Raw genomic sequence first — 19,431 nt, forward strand, 5'->3', positions numbered from 1 at the left:
AACATGGTCCTACAAAGATTATAGATGATTATAGACAATATTGAATTTGGGAGACTTCTTTTGTATCCCCCTTGCTCTTCATTCTCTGTAGACTGTTTTCAGTTTGTCAGAAGTTCAGTATACATTTGTGAGTAGCTATACTGAACTTCTCTCCCAGAAAAAAAAAGAGATATACTTTCATGATATGTGTTTTCTAAGTTAAGCCTTTAACTTAGCAGATCTCTGCTCTCTTCAGCAGGCCACTGCTCAATACTGACGGCAGTCCACCGCCCACTGGTAAAAGATCACAACTTTAGCAGATATCTGCTCTCTTCAGCAGGCCACTGCACACTGTTTTGCTTTCCGCTTTACAGCTGTCGAAAGATTCATCTCCATTATGTCCCTACACATCCATGTCTAGATACATCTACAGCAAGAAGGCTTTCCACATGACGGATCCACTGTTCAACAGCTCCTCCCGTGCAGTAGTTACAAGACATTGGTTCTCAACACACCTTGCCTCTCTCACCTTCAAAGCAGGCCTTTCTCCTCAGTTCTACGCTCCTCACTCCTTTAGAATTGGAGCAGCCACCTCAGCAGCAAAAGCCAACATCAATCAACATCTAATCAAGAGCCTAGGGCGCTGATCCTCCTCAACAGTAGAATCATACATACACACATCAGCTCACCAAAAAAATTGTTAGCATGACTGCAGTGGGGGCTAACTGATCCACCAGGTTTTCCCCCCCTATTCCTTTGTATATAAAAAAAAAAAAACTAATCTATCTGGTTTGTCTAGTATGTCTATTTTCCTCCTTTCATAAATGTTATGCATTGGCACATGAACTATTTTTTGTCCCACAGGTGTGGGGTTATACAGTTAGCAGAGGGTCCAACCTTTGGGGGTAAGTGAGGCTCACCTGCCCAACTTCTATGGCCGCCACCATCTGCTCCTCTGTCGAGGGGGGGTTCTCGCTGTGTGAGTCAGAGGGGACCCCCGGCCACACACTCTATCCTTTAGCAGCTCCTGCTCTTTATCTTCCTCGAACAGAGACTGGGCTCTATTTCCAGCTCCCTATTCTATTATTCCTTTTCCAGGTTCTTCAGCGCAAGAGCCTATTCCTCCTACACGACAGCCGCCCCGCAGGGTCTGTCATGGGCTCCGTCGAGCCAATCTATCTTATGTGTTTTCTGGTTCCCGAGTCAGCTGAACAGCCTGCCTTCAAGGCCTCTCTCTCCTCTGGTCAAGAAGGCTCCCACCAGTCGGTAACCTCTTTGCTTTCCTATCCTATCCCCTGAGGTCACTCCTCAAACTACCTCTCCAAGTAACAACCTTTCACTCCAGCCCAGGCTCTCGCCCTGTGAAATTAAAATGTAAATTATGAAAAAAATGCACTAGAAAGAAGTACATTTAAATGCACATCTCTAGAGACTATGCTTAGTGTTTGTGGAACAGAAACTGAAACTGAGCAGTGAACAGGAATAACCTGTACATTAGCCTTAAAAGTTTCATACATAAAACAATAATGACTAATATGCAGGGAATTACCACAGATTGCAACAAGTTTATAGCAAGTATTGACCAAACCGGTCCCTAATCTCTGGTAATTCCCATTGTGGAGGGTGTTCTGATTGTATATCAATATATTTCTGTTTAACTTGTATTTGTTATCTATTTCAGGCTTTGTATTCTTCTGAAGAGATACAGTATTACTGACAGTTTCTGGTGATGAAGTCTCTGGCTTTGTAAGCAGGGATTTCGGATTGGTGAACACATAGGGGCAACACAATAGTGCAAACAATTGCAGCTGCAAAATCCAAATTGCCTAGCGACCAGAAATTATTTTGCACTGCTGCCTATGTAAGCTTAAGAGCAATGTAAATTATGTCAGAGAAAGGGCAGCAAAGTCCTCTTGGCGCACGGAAAAGAAAATAAACTTTTTCAGAGCTGAGTCCTTACAGCTGAGATCACTTATTTGGAAAGGCCTCAGCAAACATCAGTTATGCTACCTAAGAAGCCATAAGGTCCTCTACAGTGGAGAAAGTCAACCAGGTGATGAAAAGGTAAAATTCAGCTATTAGGTCTAGGATGAACTGCGGAGTGAGACTGTAATACTTTACCACCACATCCTCCAGCATCCCAAACAAAGTGACCCTGGGTTTTAATATGCAAAATTCTTAACAGTGCTTACACGTTAGTGCTGGGAGGCATGGTGTAATTGTATCTTTGAGTCTTTCAAGCTTTCTAGATTGTATTGTCCCTAAACCAAGTATTAAAGCTACCATGCAATCTTAAGGTATTTGTAGAAACCATGTCATTTTCAGGAAGGCTTGTTTCATTTTCTTTATTCACTGCAGTCATGCAGGTCATATAGAATGCAGTCAGGTCATCTTTTTTTAGCCATAATGACTATCGGCAGTTTGAATGAGGATCCATTTCAAAAAGGGAGATACTACTGTGGTCTGTTTCTGCTAACACAGCCTTCACCAAATCCTTCTTTGAGGGTTTAGCCTACTGTACATATACCACAAAAGTTTCTGTATTGCAATAACCATTTTCAATGAATGACCAACCATTTCTTTAAATAGTCTCTGCAGCTTCCAATATACAAGGTTTAGTGGTGCAAATACTTAAAAAAAAACAAAAAAAAAAACACAACATTCCTAATGCACCAAGGATTTACGTAACAATGTTGTTTTCCATTGTTAATGCACTAATTGTGTAGCGTCTTGCAACTTTTTGTTTTTACTTATTTGCTAAATGAGTTATGTGCATGTTTGACAATCAAGAATTTAGATGTAAAAAGTTATGTAATGGTATCAATCAATCAATCAATCTTTGTTTTATATAGCGCCTTTCATGAAGCACTTTACAAAATGCAATAAATACAAGAAAGTCCATAATACTTCAAATACAGAGAAATGCATAATACAAAAAAAAATATTACTTAAAGATGAAAATTTGACACTACAAAAAAGAAAAAGAATATTTCCAAAGGCTTTCTGTTTTCCAAAAAAAAAAAAAAAAAAGTTTTCTCACAGTTTGGGTGTTTAACACACCTTAAACACAGGTGCTTAAATTGTGTGTAATGTGACGCTACAGTGGAGCTTGCGTTCAGTAAGTGCTTATTAGCTTATTGCAGTGAAACTGGCCTCACCATCCTACTGTACGTGACTGGCTGTACAATGAATGGTGCTTAATTAAACAAACCTAACCTAGTGCCACAGACACCACTCCAGTGTGTCTCTCTCACTAATACACAAAACAAATTACACGGTATTAACACATGAAGTATGAAAAACATTTTTCTTTGAAAAAAATCAGAACACAAGCTGTATTTCTGTAATTTCATGCATTACATTTAGACTTAACTTTTGCAGTGAACAATATTAGAGAAAGTTATCTTTTATTCTATTAATAAAAGATAACTTTCTCTAATATTGTTCACTGCAAAAGTTAAGTCTAAATCTAAATTCCTATTAACGTAGGAAAAAAAAAACAAAAAAAAACAGTCAAGTAGAGAATTGTTTTCAGCATCTCAAGGTCAGCATATCTACCAGACAGGTGTAATAAAGTCAACAGGAAGCATTGCTATTTGAGAAAAGGATACTGTTGTCAATTCTCCTTCCAGCCATATGTGTTACCATTTATTGTAAACAGCTATCATTTGCACGCAGTGCAGAATTTGTATTTATAGATTGAATGCTTCTTTTAGAGAATGGGAATGTACTATTTCATGGTTTTACACGATTTAACAGTGAGAATGACCTAATTCCCGTTTTCATATATTTTGGACTTGGAAATTCCCTGTCTAGCTGTGCTAGACTGGCTGTAAAAGTATTCTCAGACAGTAGCCTGATGGGCTATAATTTATACATTGTAGTGTTACTTATTATGTCACATGAGCTGCTATGAAAAAGTATGAAGTCAAAGTCAGTCACTGAAGGTTAAAAAACTGATATTTGGAGTTCAGGGACCACTCCCAGGACAATCACTCACATAAGGCACTCGCTGCAATTGTACAGTAGCTATTTCTTTTGCAAATGTCCAATACAAAACCTATCAATTAATTAAAAAAAAAACATTTGACTTCCTAAAAACTGAAAATATATTAGTTTTAGTATGTATATTACTAGTAAATGCAAGTATTCATGTCTAGTTTAATAGTACAGTATTTGGAGTATCTGTTAATTTCTCAAAAAACACTTTGCATGTACAAACATGGAGTTAGAGTACGGCGAACAACCATTTAAAGATGGCATATCTACAAAAGGGAGCCCTGCAAGATGCAATGGAAAAGTAAAACAAGATACAATAACCACAAGGATATGTGAGCTATGAGTCATACACAAGATGGAAATCTCTAAGAATTTGAATAAAGGAGTAATACTGTAGTAAAAGTTTGGACTTCCCTCTTTGTTACATAACAGTACAAGACCTACTAAGCCTTGCCTTAAATACAAATGTCTGGTTTTACTTAGTGTCATACTTTACCGGTTACCAGTATGTTTTCAATTTCTTTTGTTCAGTATTAAAGGGCTTTAAAATGTGTTATTGTTAATGAATAAATAAATAAATAACACGTACAAGACTATAATACATCTGTCATATAATCAATTATGTAAAACAATAAAATATAACCATATCAACCATAACAAATAGCCTAGCTTTTTTTTTTTTTCATAAGTGATATTATTATCAATCTTAACGCTTCATAACTTTTTCTAAAACATCAAATGAGCCACATGCTGGCTCATGGGAAAGTAAAAACACCAATGACTTTGAATCTGTTATGTGTGGTCTGATTGGATGAAATGTCCTTTTTTATGTTTATTTACATGCAGTTAGCATTGAGATATTACATATTGCCTTCAACCTAGTTGAAATCCATGGAAGTTCCAGTGTATGTAAGATAATCACAATGCAAGCAGAGTGGCACACACTCTTTGAATCTGTGGCCTTCTACTACAGTATTTCTTTTATTGCGCCTTTTGAATGTAGTTCTTGTGTAATTGCTGCTGTTGTTACATATTTGTTATAGGCAATGTGTAGTGTAAGGGCTTTACCACTGTAACCTGAGCAAACAGAGAAAGAACAATCTTCCAACTGTAGGGGAATAATTACATAGAACCATTCCTGTACCTGTTTGTTGCTACCCTGTACTACATTTATTCACTGAGTTATATGTTTTAAAATCTTTTGAGTTTATGATCTATTAAGTTTATAGAAATAAAGTAAATGTATTAAACTGCAGGTACATGTGGCTGAAAGAGATATACTGTGGGTGGTGTGACAAAAAGGAACATGGCTCCAGGTTATCTGATAATTACCCCAACCGAGCTGGCTCCAGCTTATCGGTTGATCTTTGATCTTTGTGTTACCTCGTAAATACCTGTCCCCCCTGTTGTTAATTACCCCAACTGAGCTTGCTCCAGCTTATTGGTTGAAAGGGAAACGACCCTGTCTCTCTGTAAAGGTATAATAACTGTATGCTAACTCTGTATGGCAGAACACTGCTCGGGTTTCCTAGCACTGATGTGCTGAGCTGTTCTCGTTTGCACAAACTAATAAAGCTTTATATCTCTGAACACCTGGTGCAGTTGGCTCTTTAAAGTTGCGGACCTGAAAAGTTCCATGACATAACTCATCTGAATTGCTCGTCAAATTAAATTATTTGTGCTCTGCTGGTTTTGAAAATGCTAATTACTTTAGCAAATTCTATCATTCATTTAGATACAAAAGCAGAAAGTCACAGGAAAACTAGAAAATAAATATATATAAAAAGTATATTTTAAGCAGTATTTATTGAGCTTTATTAGAAAAATAGTAAGTCCAACCCTCAAAAATTCATTCTTAACAAATCAGAAGAACAATGCATTACATTAGTGCATGATAGATAATAACTGGTACTGTTATTGGTAGATGGTATTAAGATTGATAATAACCGGTACTGGTATTGGTAGATGTTTAGTTAGATAAGGCTAGTAGGAACTATGCATTGATTCTATATCAGAATTGTTTAAAACAACAACAACAACAACAACAAAAGCATTTCTTTGATAAACTCTACTTTCAGTTTGGAGTATAATCTCTACATTAAGACAATTTTACTGAAAATAAATTTTACTGAAATATCTTTATATATATATATATATGATATATATATATATATATATATATATATATATATATATATATTAATATCTTTTTTGCGTCCATTTATTATCTGTTTCAACATTGTATTAGGGATTTTCTCCTTTAGGCAGTCTCTGATTAAGCTTGAGCAAGTGTAATTTCTTCAAAGTGTTCGGAGATTGCAAATCATTAAGAACCCCACTGATGGCACACTAGTTCCACTCAGATATCTGAGTTGGCCATTGGTAGCAGCAGGAAGAAAGACTTGCTGCACCACATGTTCCTGTGTAGGCTGTCGCAGAAGTAAACATCAACAGAGGTGATCTGGCATTTGCACTCTGAGAAAAGATCATCTTTACATCTTTATCTATTTAATATAGACTATAACTATTAAAAATCTTGTTTTAATTTTGAAAAATACCTACCAACAGTACTTATGTTAACATTTTTAATGCTGATCAATCACTCGCAATATATTTGTTTCATGAGACAATCCCAAGGGTAAAAAATGATGGTGACATCATTAAACATTTCCAATAAGATTAAAAACACATAGCATAATAAACAGATACATACTGTGCACACTGCAGGTGGTATAACGTCTGCCTCATAAAGTAGTCCCTATACAATACATTCACAGTGATTTCTTTAATAAAGTGTTTGAGGTTTTTTTTTTGATAATAATTTTTTTTTACAATCTTAATAAAAAAAACGCTTTTTTTAATATCATTGGAAAGCAAAGTTGATGTGAAGATGAAAAGGTGTGTGCGTTGTGGGGTAGCCCCTTTCTTTTATCCAAACCTAAAAATAACAAAAATGTAATTAGTTTAAAAGTTTTAGTACCTCCAAGCTCAATCCAGTATAGAGCACCTTATTGCACCATGCATAATAGTATTAAATGTTACATTTGAAGCCAAACTTTGTAACCACAAAATGTTTGATGTTTTATTACATAACTGGTGAAAAAAAAATGGAATCTGTTTCCAGTGTAACCGTTACTAAGTTCCAACATTTGAATTAAACGTTCAGACAGCACAATGTTCATGCATAATAGGAAATAGGGCAATCTTTAAAAAAAAATTAATAAAAAAAATTGGATTGTCCTCTGTTATATTCTCTGCCAAACAATACTCCATTAAAACAAAAAATATATATATTTTAAACTCTACCTTTTTTTCAATACATTTCCCATGAATTTCTTGACCCACGGTGATTTGGGATTTAAACATGTGCGTATCCCATTTAAAAATGTAGCACTGCAAATAAACAAAAGAAAAGAAACACAATAAAAGATGATTTAAAGGCTGTCTCATCAATTGATCTCATTGTTATAGAATATCATCCCACTTAGTCATAGTACTATTACGAAAAAACGTGGTTTGACTGGTTTCAAAGACCCCAATTCATACTAGTCTTGAACTTCCCAATGTTATCTTTTGTCAGGTAGTCCAAGACTGGTGCTAATCAGGGTCTGTAAAACTAGACATTGAAACGCTAAGGTTGCAATCAGACCACTTGAAGAGTTGACAATGACTATTGGTAATGACTTATGGGTTAGTAAGTAGCTAATGTCCCTTGTTAATTCTATTCAATGTGTTGAACGAACAAGAGTGTTAGTACAATCAAAATGTGAAAAAGACATACTTACTAAGAGGGGAGAGAGAGAGAGAGAGAGAGAGAGAGAGATAGCATACCTATGATGTGAAACAATGGTTTACCTCAAAAATGTCATTAAAAATGATTAGAAAAACTATATAAATTGAATAGTTTAAATATAATACTTACAGAAGTTCCACCTTGGCACATCTGGGAGTTTTGGGGTATACATCCAGCTTCTTAATGTGGCTTAATTTGAAGTGTGAAATACCAGTTCCACTACAAAGACATTTCTCACTGTGCCCCACAATTGAAACTCCTTATAAAAGAAAAATAATGTATTACATTAATATGCATTTTAATCCATCAGATTACATATGAAAATGTCTATTAGTCTTGTTTTTAACTTCAGTGTTTGTAAGTTTACTGTTAAGAGTATTTCTTTTACTTTGTGTTATGGTTGACAGTATTAGTTTCAGCTGTCATGCACAGTGCTTTGAGTTCTCTCATATTGTGTAAACTAGATTTGGTTTTTGTAATAAATCTACACATTAACTGAAACTGTAAATTACCTACGGTATAAGGAGTGTTAGATTACAATAAGGTGTGTATGCATGTGAATCCAACAATTAAAAACTTTACGGTACCTTGAAGTAGAGTTGAAGACATCAGCAGTACAAGAAGCAGGATAAGTGCTGTACTGTTCATTGTGTCTGTTTTCTGGTAGATCTACAGTGCTCAGAATCAGTACAAGTGTATCTTTGTGCTCACAGTCTCCTTCCCTGTCTATTTATATGCCAATTTCTGCAAATAAATGTCAAGGACTTAGCAGACATGCAAAGATATAAGGGGCTTTCCTCGTATTTGCTTTCAGTATTACCGCATTTGATTATTTGGTGTCCATTTCTAAACCACAGTCATGCAGTAAAAAAGTACTGCACCTATATTTGAAAATGACAGGTGCAGTATTTTCACATGGTTTGTTACAGTCTATTCATTATTTATGAACATTAGTTCAGTCTTTAGTGATATTGTAATAATTTGGTCAAATAACCAGTATTTGAATTTGTTTTACTATTTATGTCCTCTATTATTATTTTGTATATAATTGGTAGATACCTCTAATTACTGTAAAAACCTTTGTATAAGTCTATTTTCTAAGTATTTTTAGGGGGTCCTAAAAAGGGAGGAGTGACTTATAGGCTTTTTCCTGAAATTGTTGTCTCAAAAAAAGGGAGGGGCAACTTATACACTCGTTTTTACGGTAGCTAGAACTCAGAATGCATTTGATTCTTGCTGAACACTGATTATTTTGTCACATACAGACATGTATGTTAATTGATATGCCACTAAGTACATTCACCATGAAGAACATCAATGTTTTGTCATATTAAGTACTTTTTTTTCTTATCTGTCCTTTGGTCATTTCACTTGGACAGTGTTCTTACGCCTTGTTTCCTGTCATTTCCTGATATCTGCTTCCCCAACTGACTGACATTATATCAGCCAGGAACAAGGTGCACCCAGAAGACAATGCTGATGAGAAATGAGTTAGGAAGTGAAACAATAACAAGACATGGAGGATGAAAACTTTATTTAAATAGCACAGCTCCAGATATGATGATATAAATGACATGTTACAACATGTATTATTTATGCTGCACATGTGAAACCTATGTAGCAAATGAAAGCATGTGGCATGTAATTCATGGACTTTTGAATCTGCAAGCACTTGAAGTTACAAGAGGGTGTGTATATTTGTGACCGCCTGAGGGTAGCAAAAATTAACCCTGTGAACCAATTACAGCAATGATTAGTGCCCTCATTGCAGCACATGTGAGCAGGATCAATCCTGTCAGCTTACAAGGTTTTAGTCGACCTCATTGGAACCAATGATTTGATAATGTTCTCAGAAAAGAGCAAGCCGGTTTTCCAAAAGGACGTGGATGGACTGACCAAATCTTCACTCCACATAATATAATAGAACAATGCTCAGAATGTCAACGGCAGCTCTACATAAACTTTATAGACTTTGAGAAGGCTTTTGACAGCATTCACAGGACCAGACTATGGTGCATTCTGCAGGCATAATCCCTCTCCGTATAATCAACATCATCAGAAGCTTCTACTCCAACTTTACATGCAATGTTGATCACAGCAATCTCAGTTTTGAAGACAATATAGGACTGTGTCAGGGGTGTGTCATGTCTACAATACTCTTCGACGTTGCCATCGACTGGGTCACGCAGCGTACAACAGAAGATATGTCAAGTGGCATCAGATGGACACCCTTCACATCCCTTGAAGACCTTGACTTCGCAGATGATCTCGCTCTCCTATCACATACCCAACACCACATACAAGAAAAAATAACCCGTCTCAACACATTCAACCAGCAAATCGGATTGAAAATCAACCAAAAGACATCATGATGTAATAACCCTTAATACTGCCTCATCATCACAAGTAAGGATAGAAGATCACGTTATTTCCGACACAGACACGTTCACATACCTGGGCAGCACCATCAGCCAGGACGGTGGAACCAGCCAGGAGTAACAGCAGTAAGATGGACACCTAAAGGCAAGCGAAAATGAGGTCGCCCGAAAACATCATGGCAAAGAGTTGCGGAAGCTGAGCTGAAAAACCTGGGGAACAGCTGGGGAACCATTGAAATACTTGCCAGAAACAGACAGGAGTGGAGGAGCTTCGTTGCTGCCCTAAACGCCAGAGGCGTAACAGGTAGTAAGTAAGTAAGTATTGCAACCAATGGAATTGTCTGGTAACAAGCATGTTACATTGTACAATTCCCCACTCATTATACACATCAGTTTGTGAGTTGTCAATGGAATAGAACCCCTTGATGGACAGTTTTTTATAGCTTGCTCATTTTACACCCACCCCAGTAGTACATAATACATGATAGTACCATAATTCATGAAATAGTACACTAAATACAGTGGAAAGTGCATAATACATGAAATAGTACAATAAATACATGCTTGCCTGAGCTTTTCATTGCTTGCTGAAGTTATTCCAGTGTCTACCAGAGTAAATGTTATGTGAAATAATTTAATACAGACACCAAAAATTCAATGTATGTCATGTTAACATATAATTTTATGTCATATTAAAATGCACACACTGGGAAAAACAGCACACCTTTTCCTATATTCATGTTATGGGTCAGAGTTGTGGTCTGTCATTTTTTTTGCACAGTTTGTTCAAAAGAATATACCGCAATGTATCAATATTCTGAAACTATAAGTCCACTTTTTTTTTTTTCAGTTGTGTAACAGAAGCAGAACTATTTCTGACTTCTTTCTCATTCGAAAGAAATGAATAATTTAAAGGCTATTTCAGCCATTATACAGAGCCAATATCCGTCTGTCCTTATTGTAAGGCTGTTGGTTTATTTCTAAACATAAAGGAGTCCAGTCTAAATGGGGGCTGATCAAAACCACTGCTGTTTAAATTATGAAATGAGTGTGTACATACAGTATATTTACTGGCAGAAATGCACTTAATACACAGGCAAAGCCTTGGTACACAACAACACCTATACAATAGTAACAAGTATTTCAGAAACACACATTCTCACCACCGCTATAGATTCTCCAGATTTTTGCAAAAATTTAAGTGTGACTTGCAGACGGATGTCAGAATGACATCAGGGGCAAACATATAACAATTGAATACAATGTGTTGTATTGTAACTTACCCTAGGGTTACATTTACTGATGATACTGTTATCCATTTAAAAAGTCCCTAATGCTAATGAACTTGTGTTTGTCACTTACGTCTCCATTCACAATTGAAGAGCCTCCATTCTCCATTCCTGTGATATTTACAAACCCGTAGTTCCATTGTCCTCTTCAACACCAGGAAATGGTGTACATTTCACTACCCCATTTTTTAATATATTTTTTTGCAACTTGTACAGCATATTAATTAGGCTTCATTTTAGATATTTTATTGAACATTATGTTATCAAAGAAACTACAACATTAGCAGTATAGTATCTCAACTTACATTTCAAAATGTCACATTTTTCTATTTTCGTTAGTTTTTCGTAAAGTATATGGAAAACTGCAAAGCAATATGTAATTCAATATGTCAATGTACCATTATTCAGCAGGTTTCATTCGACTTTATAAAGCAAAATTACTTCATTCTATGGGGTGATGCAATACTTTTGGCCATAGCTGTATAGGGAAAAACTAACAATGCTTCTGCTTCTAGTGTTTTACTGGAAGGTGGAAATTGAGCAATGCCCCTGAAAATAGGTTTTAGTACAAGTTTCATTGTGTGTCAATCAGTCAGTCTATTTTTAATCTTAATTAAGCTTAAGCTTAAGAGTAATACTGTATTAATACCATTTGTAATTCGGTAATATGAGAGAATTGGTCAGGGGTCTGAATACTTTTGCAAGGCACTGTATATATGTGGAATATTTCCAGAATTAAAGACAGTTCACAATTTTTTTCTTATTACACAGAAACTTGAAGAAGATAAAGATAGCACCAGTGCAATCCAAGAAGCCTTCATGTCATTGTAGAGAAAAAAAAATAACATAATTTATTTAATCTTGCAAAAATGTATATGAAGCATGGTTGCTGGAAGAAATCAGGGGGAGTGCTGAACAGGGGGTGCTGAAATTACTGGTACAGAAGAAGCCTTCATTTCTTTGTAGATGACCTATAAAAAAAGTATATTTATTTAATCATAAAAATTATAATAATATTGTAGCATGGTTGCTGGGGGTGAGTTGAATATGTGTAAAACGTATTCTGTATATAAAGAGTACCAGGGTATCGATTTTTAAAAGAAAATTGTGCCAGAGTTGGCAAGTTTTGCCTTTAGAACATACTAGTGTAATTTTCCATAGCTAAAGAGGATGAAAAGGCAGAAAAACATAATATATCGAAAGGACTTTTTGTTATTATTTATTTATTTATTTATTTATTTATTTTTTACAGTATGTTAATTTACCGTCAAACTGAACTATGGGTTTATAAAGCAGTTGGAGTAAATTACCATGAGGGATATTCTGTCTGTGTTTTTTTATCAAAACTGTACCAGAAGCAGATCTACTGTACCTCAGACAAAACACAAAAACAGTTTGTAGGCAAAGTTTGTAAAAAATTGTATGCCCTCTGTTGGTAAAAGAGAATACTGCAGATAATTACGTGAATGGTGATGTGAACTGATTTGTTATGTTTTATCTTCAATATATTGGCATATTCATTAAATAAATGGTCAGATTAATCAACTCTAATGTGCAGTTTGCATTTTTTTTTTTTTTTAAAGGGAAAATCTCACTTTAGGTACACTAAAAAATATATGTTTTGTAGCATCAAAAGTTGTACTGCCCTTTCAAAAAAATGTGGCACAAATTGTACATTATATTGGATTATGTCTGACTGACCCTAAATATCTTTATAAACAAAAACTGAAGTAACTGTACCTTTTCCGGATCATTCTCCCCATAATTCTTTTCACTTGCTTTGAATGTGGATTTAAACACAGCTTCTCATTTTTTTCTTTCAATGTAACACTGACACAAGATACAAAAATATACAATAATAATAATCAAGATGTATTACCTCTCCATTATCATTAACCTCTTAATCCTTTACAGGGTCATGGTGAGCCAAAGCCTAACTCAGCATACACAGGGTTCAAGGCAGGACTACATGCTTGATGTTATGCCAGTCCATTGCAGGGCACCACACACAAAGGGCAACTTAAAACAACCAATCAACCTGACAAGCCTGTCTTTAGAAGGAAACAGGAGTGCCTGGAGAAAACCCACACAGACACAGAGAGAACATGCGAACTCCACACAGACACCCCTAGGCCGGAATTGAACCCAAGACCCTGGTGCTGTGAGGGAGCAGTGCTAACCACCACACCACCATGTCACTCTGGTGTGTATTATAATTCTGAAAATTATTTCACAAAAAATAGTATTATATTTAGCACTTATAAATGCAGTTTACCATACCGCAACAGGAAGAGAAGTCTAATATAACTCATCTAATAGGTTAATTTACTATGACTTCTAAACATATACAACACAGTGCCAGCAAGATATTTCACAAGTTGTATATTGCTTTTAAACTAACTAAATTGTAAAGAGATATTTTTTTTTTTTAGAAACGGATTCCATTACAGTTCATTTGGAAAGTAATTCACTGATACAGTCCAAACAAACGTGCTGTATTTGCTGTTGGGGCTAATGTACTGCTCTGTAGATATGATGCTCGGGTTTATTTACTCACACTATTTCAATACGATCACACTTCGGACTCATAGGAAACATCTCCAATTTCTCAAATTGATTGAATGGACTCTTTTCTGGTATCAATGCAAATGCAACGTGTGTTTGGAAATTTCATACCTTAGAAAATTTTTTTTAAGTATGGTGATTAAGAGACCTGTGTTATGCCAATGGAAAGAAGGTAAAGAAAACTGACTTTGTTAAAGTGCTCTCCAAGTAATCTGATAATTGGTTTGAAAGTCGAGTACAATGTGTTACCCAAGGGCTGTGTTTATTGTTAAGGAATGCTATGCATTATTTTGTAACATTTTTGTGTCGTGATTACGTTTCTGTACCACTGTAACCAAATCTAGTCCTATCCCTTTCCGTTCCACCTATAAACTATATTGATTTATTCTGCTGGAGATTTGTACTGGCTGATCGTTTCAGTACAGTTTGATTGCTGGCCGCTGCCAAACATACTAAATCTTGGGTGCATGCCTTGACATTTCAATTAATAAAATTATTTTATTTTAAATAATACACTGAACACCTTTTATGCAGTCTTAAATGACTGTACATGTACAACACTCCAATGAAGAAAATCTCAAACTAAACTGTACCGGTATGTCTCACTTGTAAAAGAGAGTGGGGTTCTTACCCTCCACCTCATCACTACGGAGTCCATTTGAGACAGCTGATAAAACAGAATAGAAACGTGTATTGTACCGTGGACAAGCTTTGCATTCAGAACCAGAGTGAGAAAAAGAACTCCAGTGGTACTGTGCATTTTTTTCTCTCGATTTGTTTTCACTGTTTAGTTGTTGTTATCACTTTCTGTTGTGTATGTACTCGTGAGAAAGATGGACTGGGAACCTGCTATTTATAACCACCATCAACTTTCACTTTGACTTGTTGATGAACCTGGAATTCACCTACTCCTGGAATTCACCTACTCTTGAAATCAACACTTTGTTATTCCTCACCTAAAAAAAAACCTTGTTGTTTCAGGTCCAGGAGGTCATTATTCTGTAATATCTCACATGTATTTATTTAACCAAGTGATATACTTCTCATTTACAAGGGGGACCTAGAAGGTGGCAAGAAATAACATTATAAAATCAATGGCAAAAGAAGACAGCTCATTCAATGCGACAAACACTTAAAACAATCTTAAAAACAGTAATACAAGTTTAAAGCATAAAAATACAACAATTCCAATTGGCAGAATCATGGTCATAGTCAGTATTTACAGGATTTGCAGCCCTGGTCAGATAAATAATATTTAATATATATAATATGTTTGAAGGCAATGAGTTCCAAAGATGAGGTACGTGATATAAAAAGGGATTTTACAAGTAGGCACATCATCTGATTTGCATAGGTACAGTTACAACTCTCTAACAGAGATGCAAGGTAACTTGAAGCATTTCCAGTGTTCACTTTATAAACTAAACACAAAAAATGGCAATAGTAACACATTAGGGCCCATGCAGGACTGAACTAATGAGAATGTTTCTTCTGGGCAGTACATCTGTATTTAAATAGTATCCCAATGTTAATACACTTCTTATAAGGTATAGCTTTCAAAATGCAATAACCTTGGGACCTATCGTCCACTGTGTGGTAATAAGAAGCCATAACTTATTTAATTCAGCCAGATCAAAAAATGATGCCATAATAACACTTTCTGTAATTTCACTGTAATTAAATAAGCCTATTTTCAAATGTAGCTTATTTTTGGAAAAGAGAAATAAGTGTGCATGTCTGTGTTCTCCTGGGATCCCTGCCTGCTTGAATTAGGGTGAATAATAAATATTGTTGGCAGTCTGAGTAAAGGTTTGCTGGTTCAATCCCGGCATCTCTTTGCTGTTCATTTAGGGAACTGAAAAGCTGAAAAGAGTTTCCTCTGCACTGCTGTGTAATCTACTTTAACCATGCCTGTCATTTTTTATAAATGTAAAGTGTTGCTGCAGCATTTGAAGGAAGTAGTTCTGTAAACAAATGAAACTTCCATGGTGCAACTGCACGTGTGAAAATGTACTTCTTAAATTCCATCTTTATAATGCTGACTTTTTATACACAAAATGAGTCATGGGATCTCAAGATGTAGAACACCTGTTTAGAGCTACCCCCGCCGTTTATTACATACTGAATGTAAAGGCTCCTATATTGCAAGGGTCTGGCATCGATAACATCATTACCTAGTTTCTTTATTTGAAGTTGCTGTTTACTCACCTGTATTAACTGTGTTGGGGGATGAGATGATTACATGGACAACCAATATCATGCTGCTTGTGAAGTCATTGAGATTCTTATTTCTCGTGATTGTTTCTAAATAATTGCAGAAAGAATACCACGTTCAGAGCGCTGCCAGGTCCGCCATTTCGAGTGTTCCTAGCGTAAACAGCAGATTTATTTCAAAAGTCAGCCCGGTGAGGAGCGTCCCCCCCCCCCCCTTTTTTTTTTTTTTTTTTTTTTTTTGAGAAACTGTTGCTTTGCACGTATTGTGTCTCTCGTAATGAATAAAACTATCGACCTCAGCCTCACTGACAGCTAGAAATCTGTGTGTCATTTTTTCTCAGGTTGTTTACAATTCTGACAGGGTGATGATGTCACTGCCGTGGTCTGTAATCAATCACAGGCCACAGCAGTGGCGTCACAGTCTTATTCCACACACTTCCATGGTAGTAATAAGACTGTAAGCTTCACCAAGCTCTAATGAGAGATTACAGCTCTCTATATAAAATACAGCTATTAATTCAATACACTGGTGACACCACATTTTAGCCTATGTTTTAGTCTCTGCAATGATGTTTGGCAGTTCAACTAACTGTGATCAGCTGGCAGGAAGGTCTCTGATATTCAGCGTTTTACCTAGTTACTGTTAGCAGCTTAATTATACTGATTCCACCTGCTACACTTTCATTTGTGTCTTAAATTATTCTATTACAATAACAGTTTCCCCAAACATAGTGCAAATGGTGTAAAAGAATAATGTGGCCCATCTTTGAGATGGATTACATGCGATTTCAGATAAATAAAATGTTTGCAGGAACTCTTTCCCCTTGTGGTTAACTGGATATAAACAGTTGAGATAAGGAACACATCTTGGCTGTGACTCTAAAAGTGTCTGTGACATTAGTTCCCATTCTTCTTAACTCCATGCATGCCACTGTACTGACTGGTGGAAGTTGCTACAGTGTTATTTAACATTTAACAGTGCTTATTTAACACAATGCAGTAAACTTGTTATTTCTCGAAGTCTGTGGATTATGTCATGATTGTTACAATAGAATGTTCATTCCAACAGATATGAGCCAAACCACAACTGATCAAGCTTCTCTCTAATTGGATGTTAAATCTTAAGGTGTACAGGCAGGTTCTTGTCCCAGTTTGAAATTATTAATTAACCAGTTTATTCACTATGAGGCTTCTTGGTGCCATTCAGATGAATTGTAGCATGACTTAAATCCAGCTTGCTTGCTCTAGGAGGTTTTCTTTTTCCTTTACATACAGAACAGAACAAACAAAAGCAGAACAAAGGACTAGCTTTGCAGACATCTTTTGAAGGCATGTGGCCAGAGTTAGTTACTCATTAATCAGTCAATTGACACCTGGCCACCTGCCCATGGGTTTCAATTAGGCAGTGAGGGAAGTCTAATGTCCCAGCCCTGCCATATTCGGTACACACTTTGTTTTTTCTTTTCTCAAAATAAACACATTTTATTTCTAAATCAAACAAAAATGGTGTCTTATTTATAAACCACCACCACAAATACACTATTTATAGGGACAGACTTCAGCCCTGTCACAGCCTGGAATAGGGTTAACCCCATTGAGTACCTTACAGGCCTGTACTGAACAGGGGCCTCCTGCTTATTGTACAGCGGGCATGTCTTCTCTTTTAATGCAATATCTCATGGGGAATTTTTAGGGGCTCATGAGGCACTCCACCAATATTCTGTGTTTTATTATTGGCTTAAATGTGTTTCATTAAATGTGTTACTGACATTAAGGATGCAAAATGAAAGGTTAGCCTCTTTCCATGTTACAACTTCAGTATCTTGAAGACACTTACCCTTAGCTACCAGTATTACCCTGCTGAAAGTTGGCTTTCTGTCTGCACCCTGACATAATTGACTTTTGCTCTTTTCTTAATTGACCCAGTAGGTTGTTCGAAGTCATATTTAGAAAGCACTCAAACCAGCACTGTAAGTGAGTGCTGACAGTTCTGTTTCTGAGAATGGCCAATAGCCTCTGAAAGCATTGGAATATGTTTTTCTTTGTCATCCTTATCACACTTTGTTTGATACAGTTTTAAATAAAATAACACAATTGCAAACACACTGGATAGTGTATGAATATGTGTACTTTATTACGACATCCTACACACTGTATATGCAGAAATGCTGAAAACTAAATATATTGGACAGGCTGCTGTTGCTATGGACCTGTTGTGAAATCCAAACTGTACCATGTTGTTGTTTTGTAGTGTAGCCGGTTTCCCAATCAAAGTGAGTGGCAGAGTTTCAGTATGTCATCAAGGAGAACCGATTCACTCGGGAGAAGGAAATGCAAGACTTTGCTGGACTACGTAGTGGAAAAGGAGCACTTCACTTCTTCAGGACTACCGCTGTATTGTTAATTGGTGAGTATTCATTATTACCTTTGGTGGTAGAAAAATAGTATTTCCCCATTAACTGTATCATACAGGGACTGTCTTATTGATTGACTGTCTGGACTGCTTATTATCCCCAAGCAAAAGTGCACCACACTTGGAGAATGGCCGTTTAGCTTCATGGCTCCAACTCTTTAGAACTCTCTTCCAGCTTTGGTGCGTGATGCTCCCACCATCGCTTGCTTTAAATCAACTTTCAAGATCCACATGTTCTCTCTTGCTTTCCATCCTCTTTAAGCCTAATATCTGCTATTAGCTGCTGTATTGCTGCTACTATTTCTATCATGTATTATGCACTTTCCACTGTATTTAATGTATTATGCATATTTTTTTTTTTTTACTGTATGTCATGTATTATGCATTTCTCTATATTTAAAGTATTATGGATTTTTTTTGTTGTTACGGCATCTTGTAAAGTGCTTTGTGATGGTGGTCCACGATGAAAGGTGCTATATAAAATAAAGATTGATTGATTGAAAATCGTATAGATTTTTGAGAGCAGAGACATCTATTGTTGAAAAGGGATACGACAGATGATCTGAGACATTGTTTCCTCATGACTCCTTAGCTGTGTATGTTGGCCGCTACTGTATCAGACTGTCAAGTGCACTAAGGCATGCATTACTCTTTCTTTCTTACTTTGGGGGTTATGGTTAAAATCTTTTAAATAGGCAGGACTGAGATTTCAATTTACTGATTTTCACTGAGATTAGGGTGGTTGATGCTGACAATAGTGACTACCCTATAAAAGTGTGTGCTGGTGCGCCGCCCCCAACC

The 19,431-nt window shown here is 36.2% G+C and overlaps 1 protein-coding gene across 1 annotated transcript; it reads right to left on the reverse strand.

Moving 5' to 3' along the window:
* Positions 1-6,194: 6,194 nt before the first annotated feature.
* On the reverse strand, positions 6,195-8,497 carry LOC121328304 (alveolar macrophage chemotactic factor-like). The gene is made up of 4 exons (XM_041272915.1): positions 8,359-8,497; positions 7,901-8,030; positions 7,285-7,371; positions 6,195-6,916 (listed from the first exon to the last, which is right to left on the reverse strand). Exons 1-4 carry the CDS (start codon positions 8,417-8,419, stop codon positions 6,907-6,909), a joined length of 288 nt encoding a protein of 95 aa, XP_041128849.1. The 5' UTR covers positions 8,420-8,497; the 3' UTR covers positions 6,195-6,906.
* Positions 8,498-19,431: the final 10,934 nt, after the last annotated feature.

This window comes from Polyodon spathula, chromosome 2, assembly GCF_017654505.1.
Source record: "Polyodon spathula isolate WHYD16114869_AA chromosome 2, ASM1765450v1, whole genome shotgun sequence".
Lineage (NCBI taxonomy): Eukaryota > Metazoa > Chordata > Actinopteri > Acipenseriformes > Polyodontidae > Polyodon > Polyodon spathula.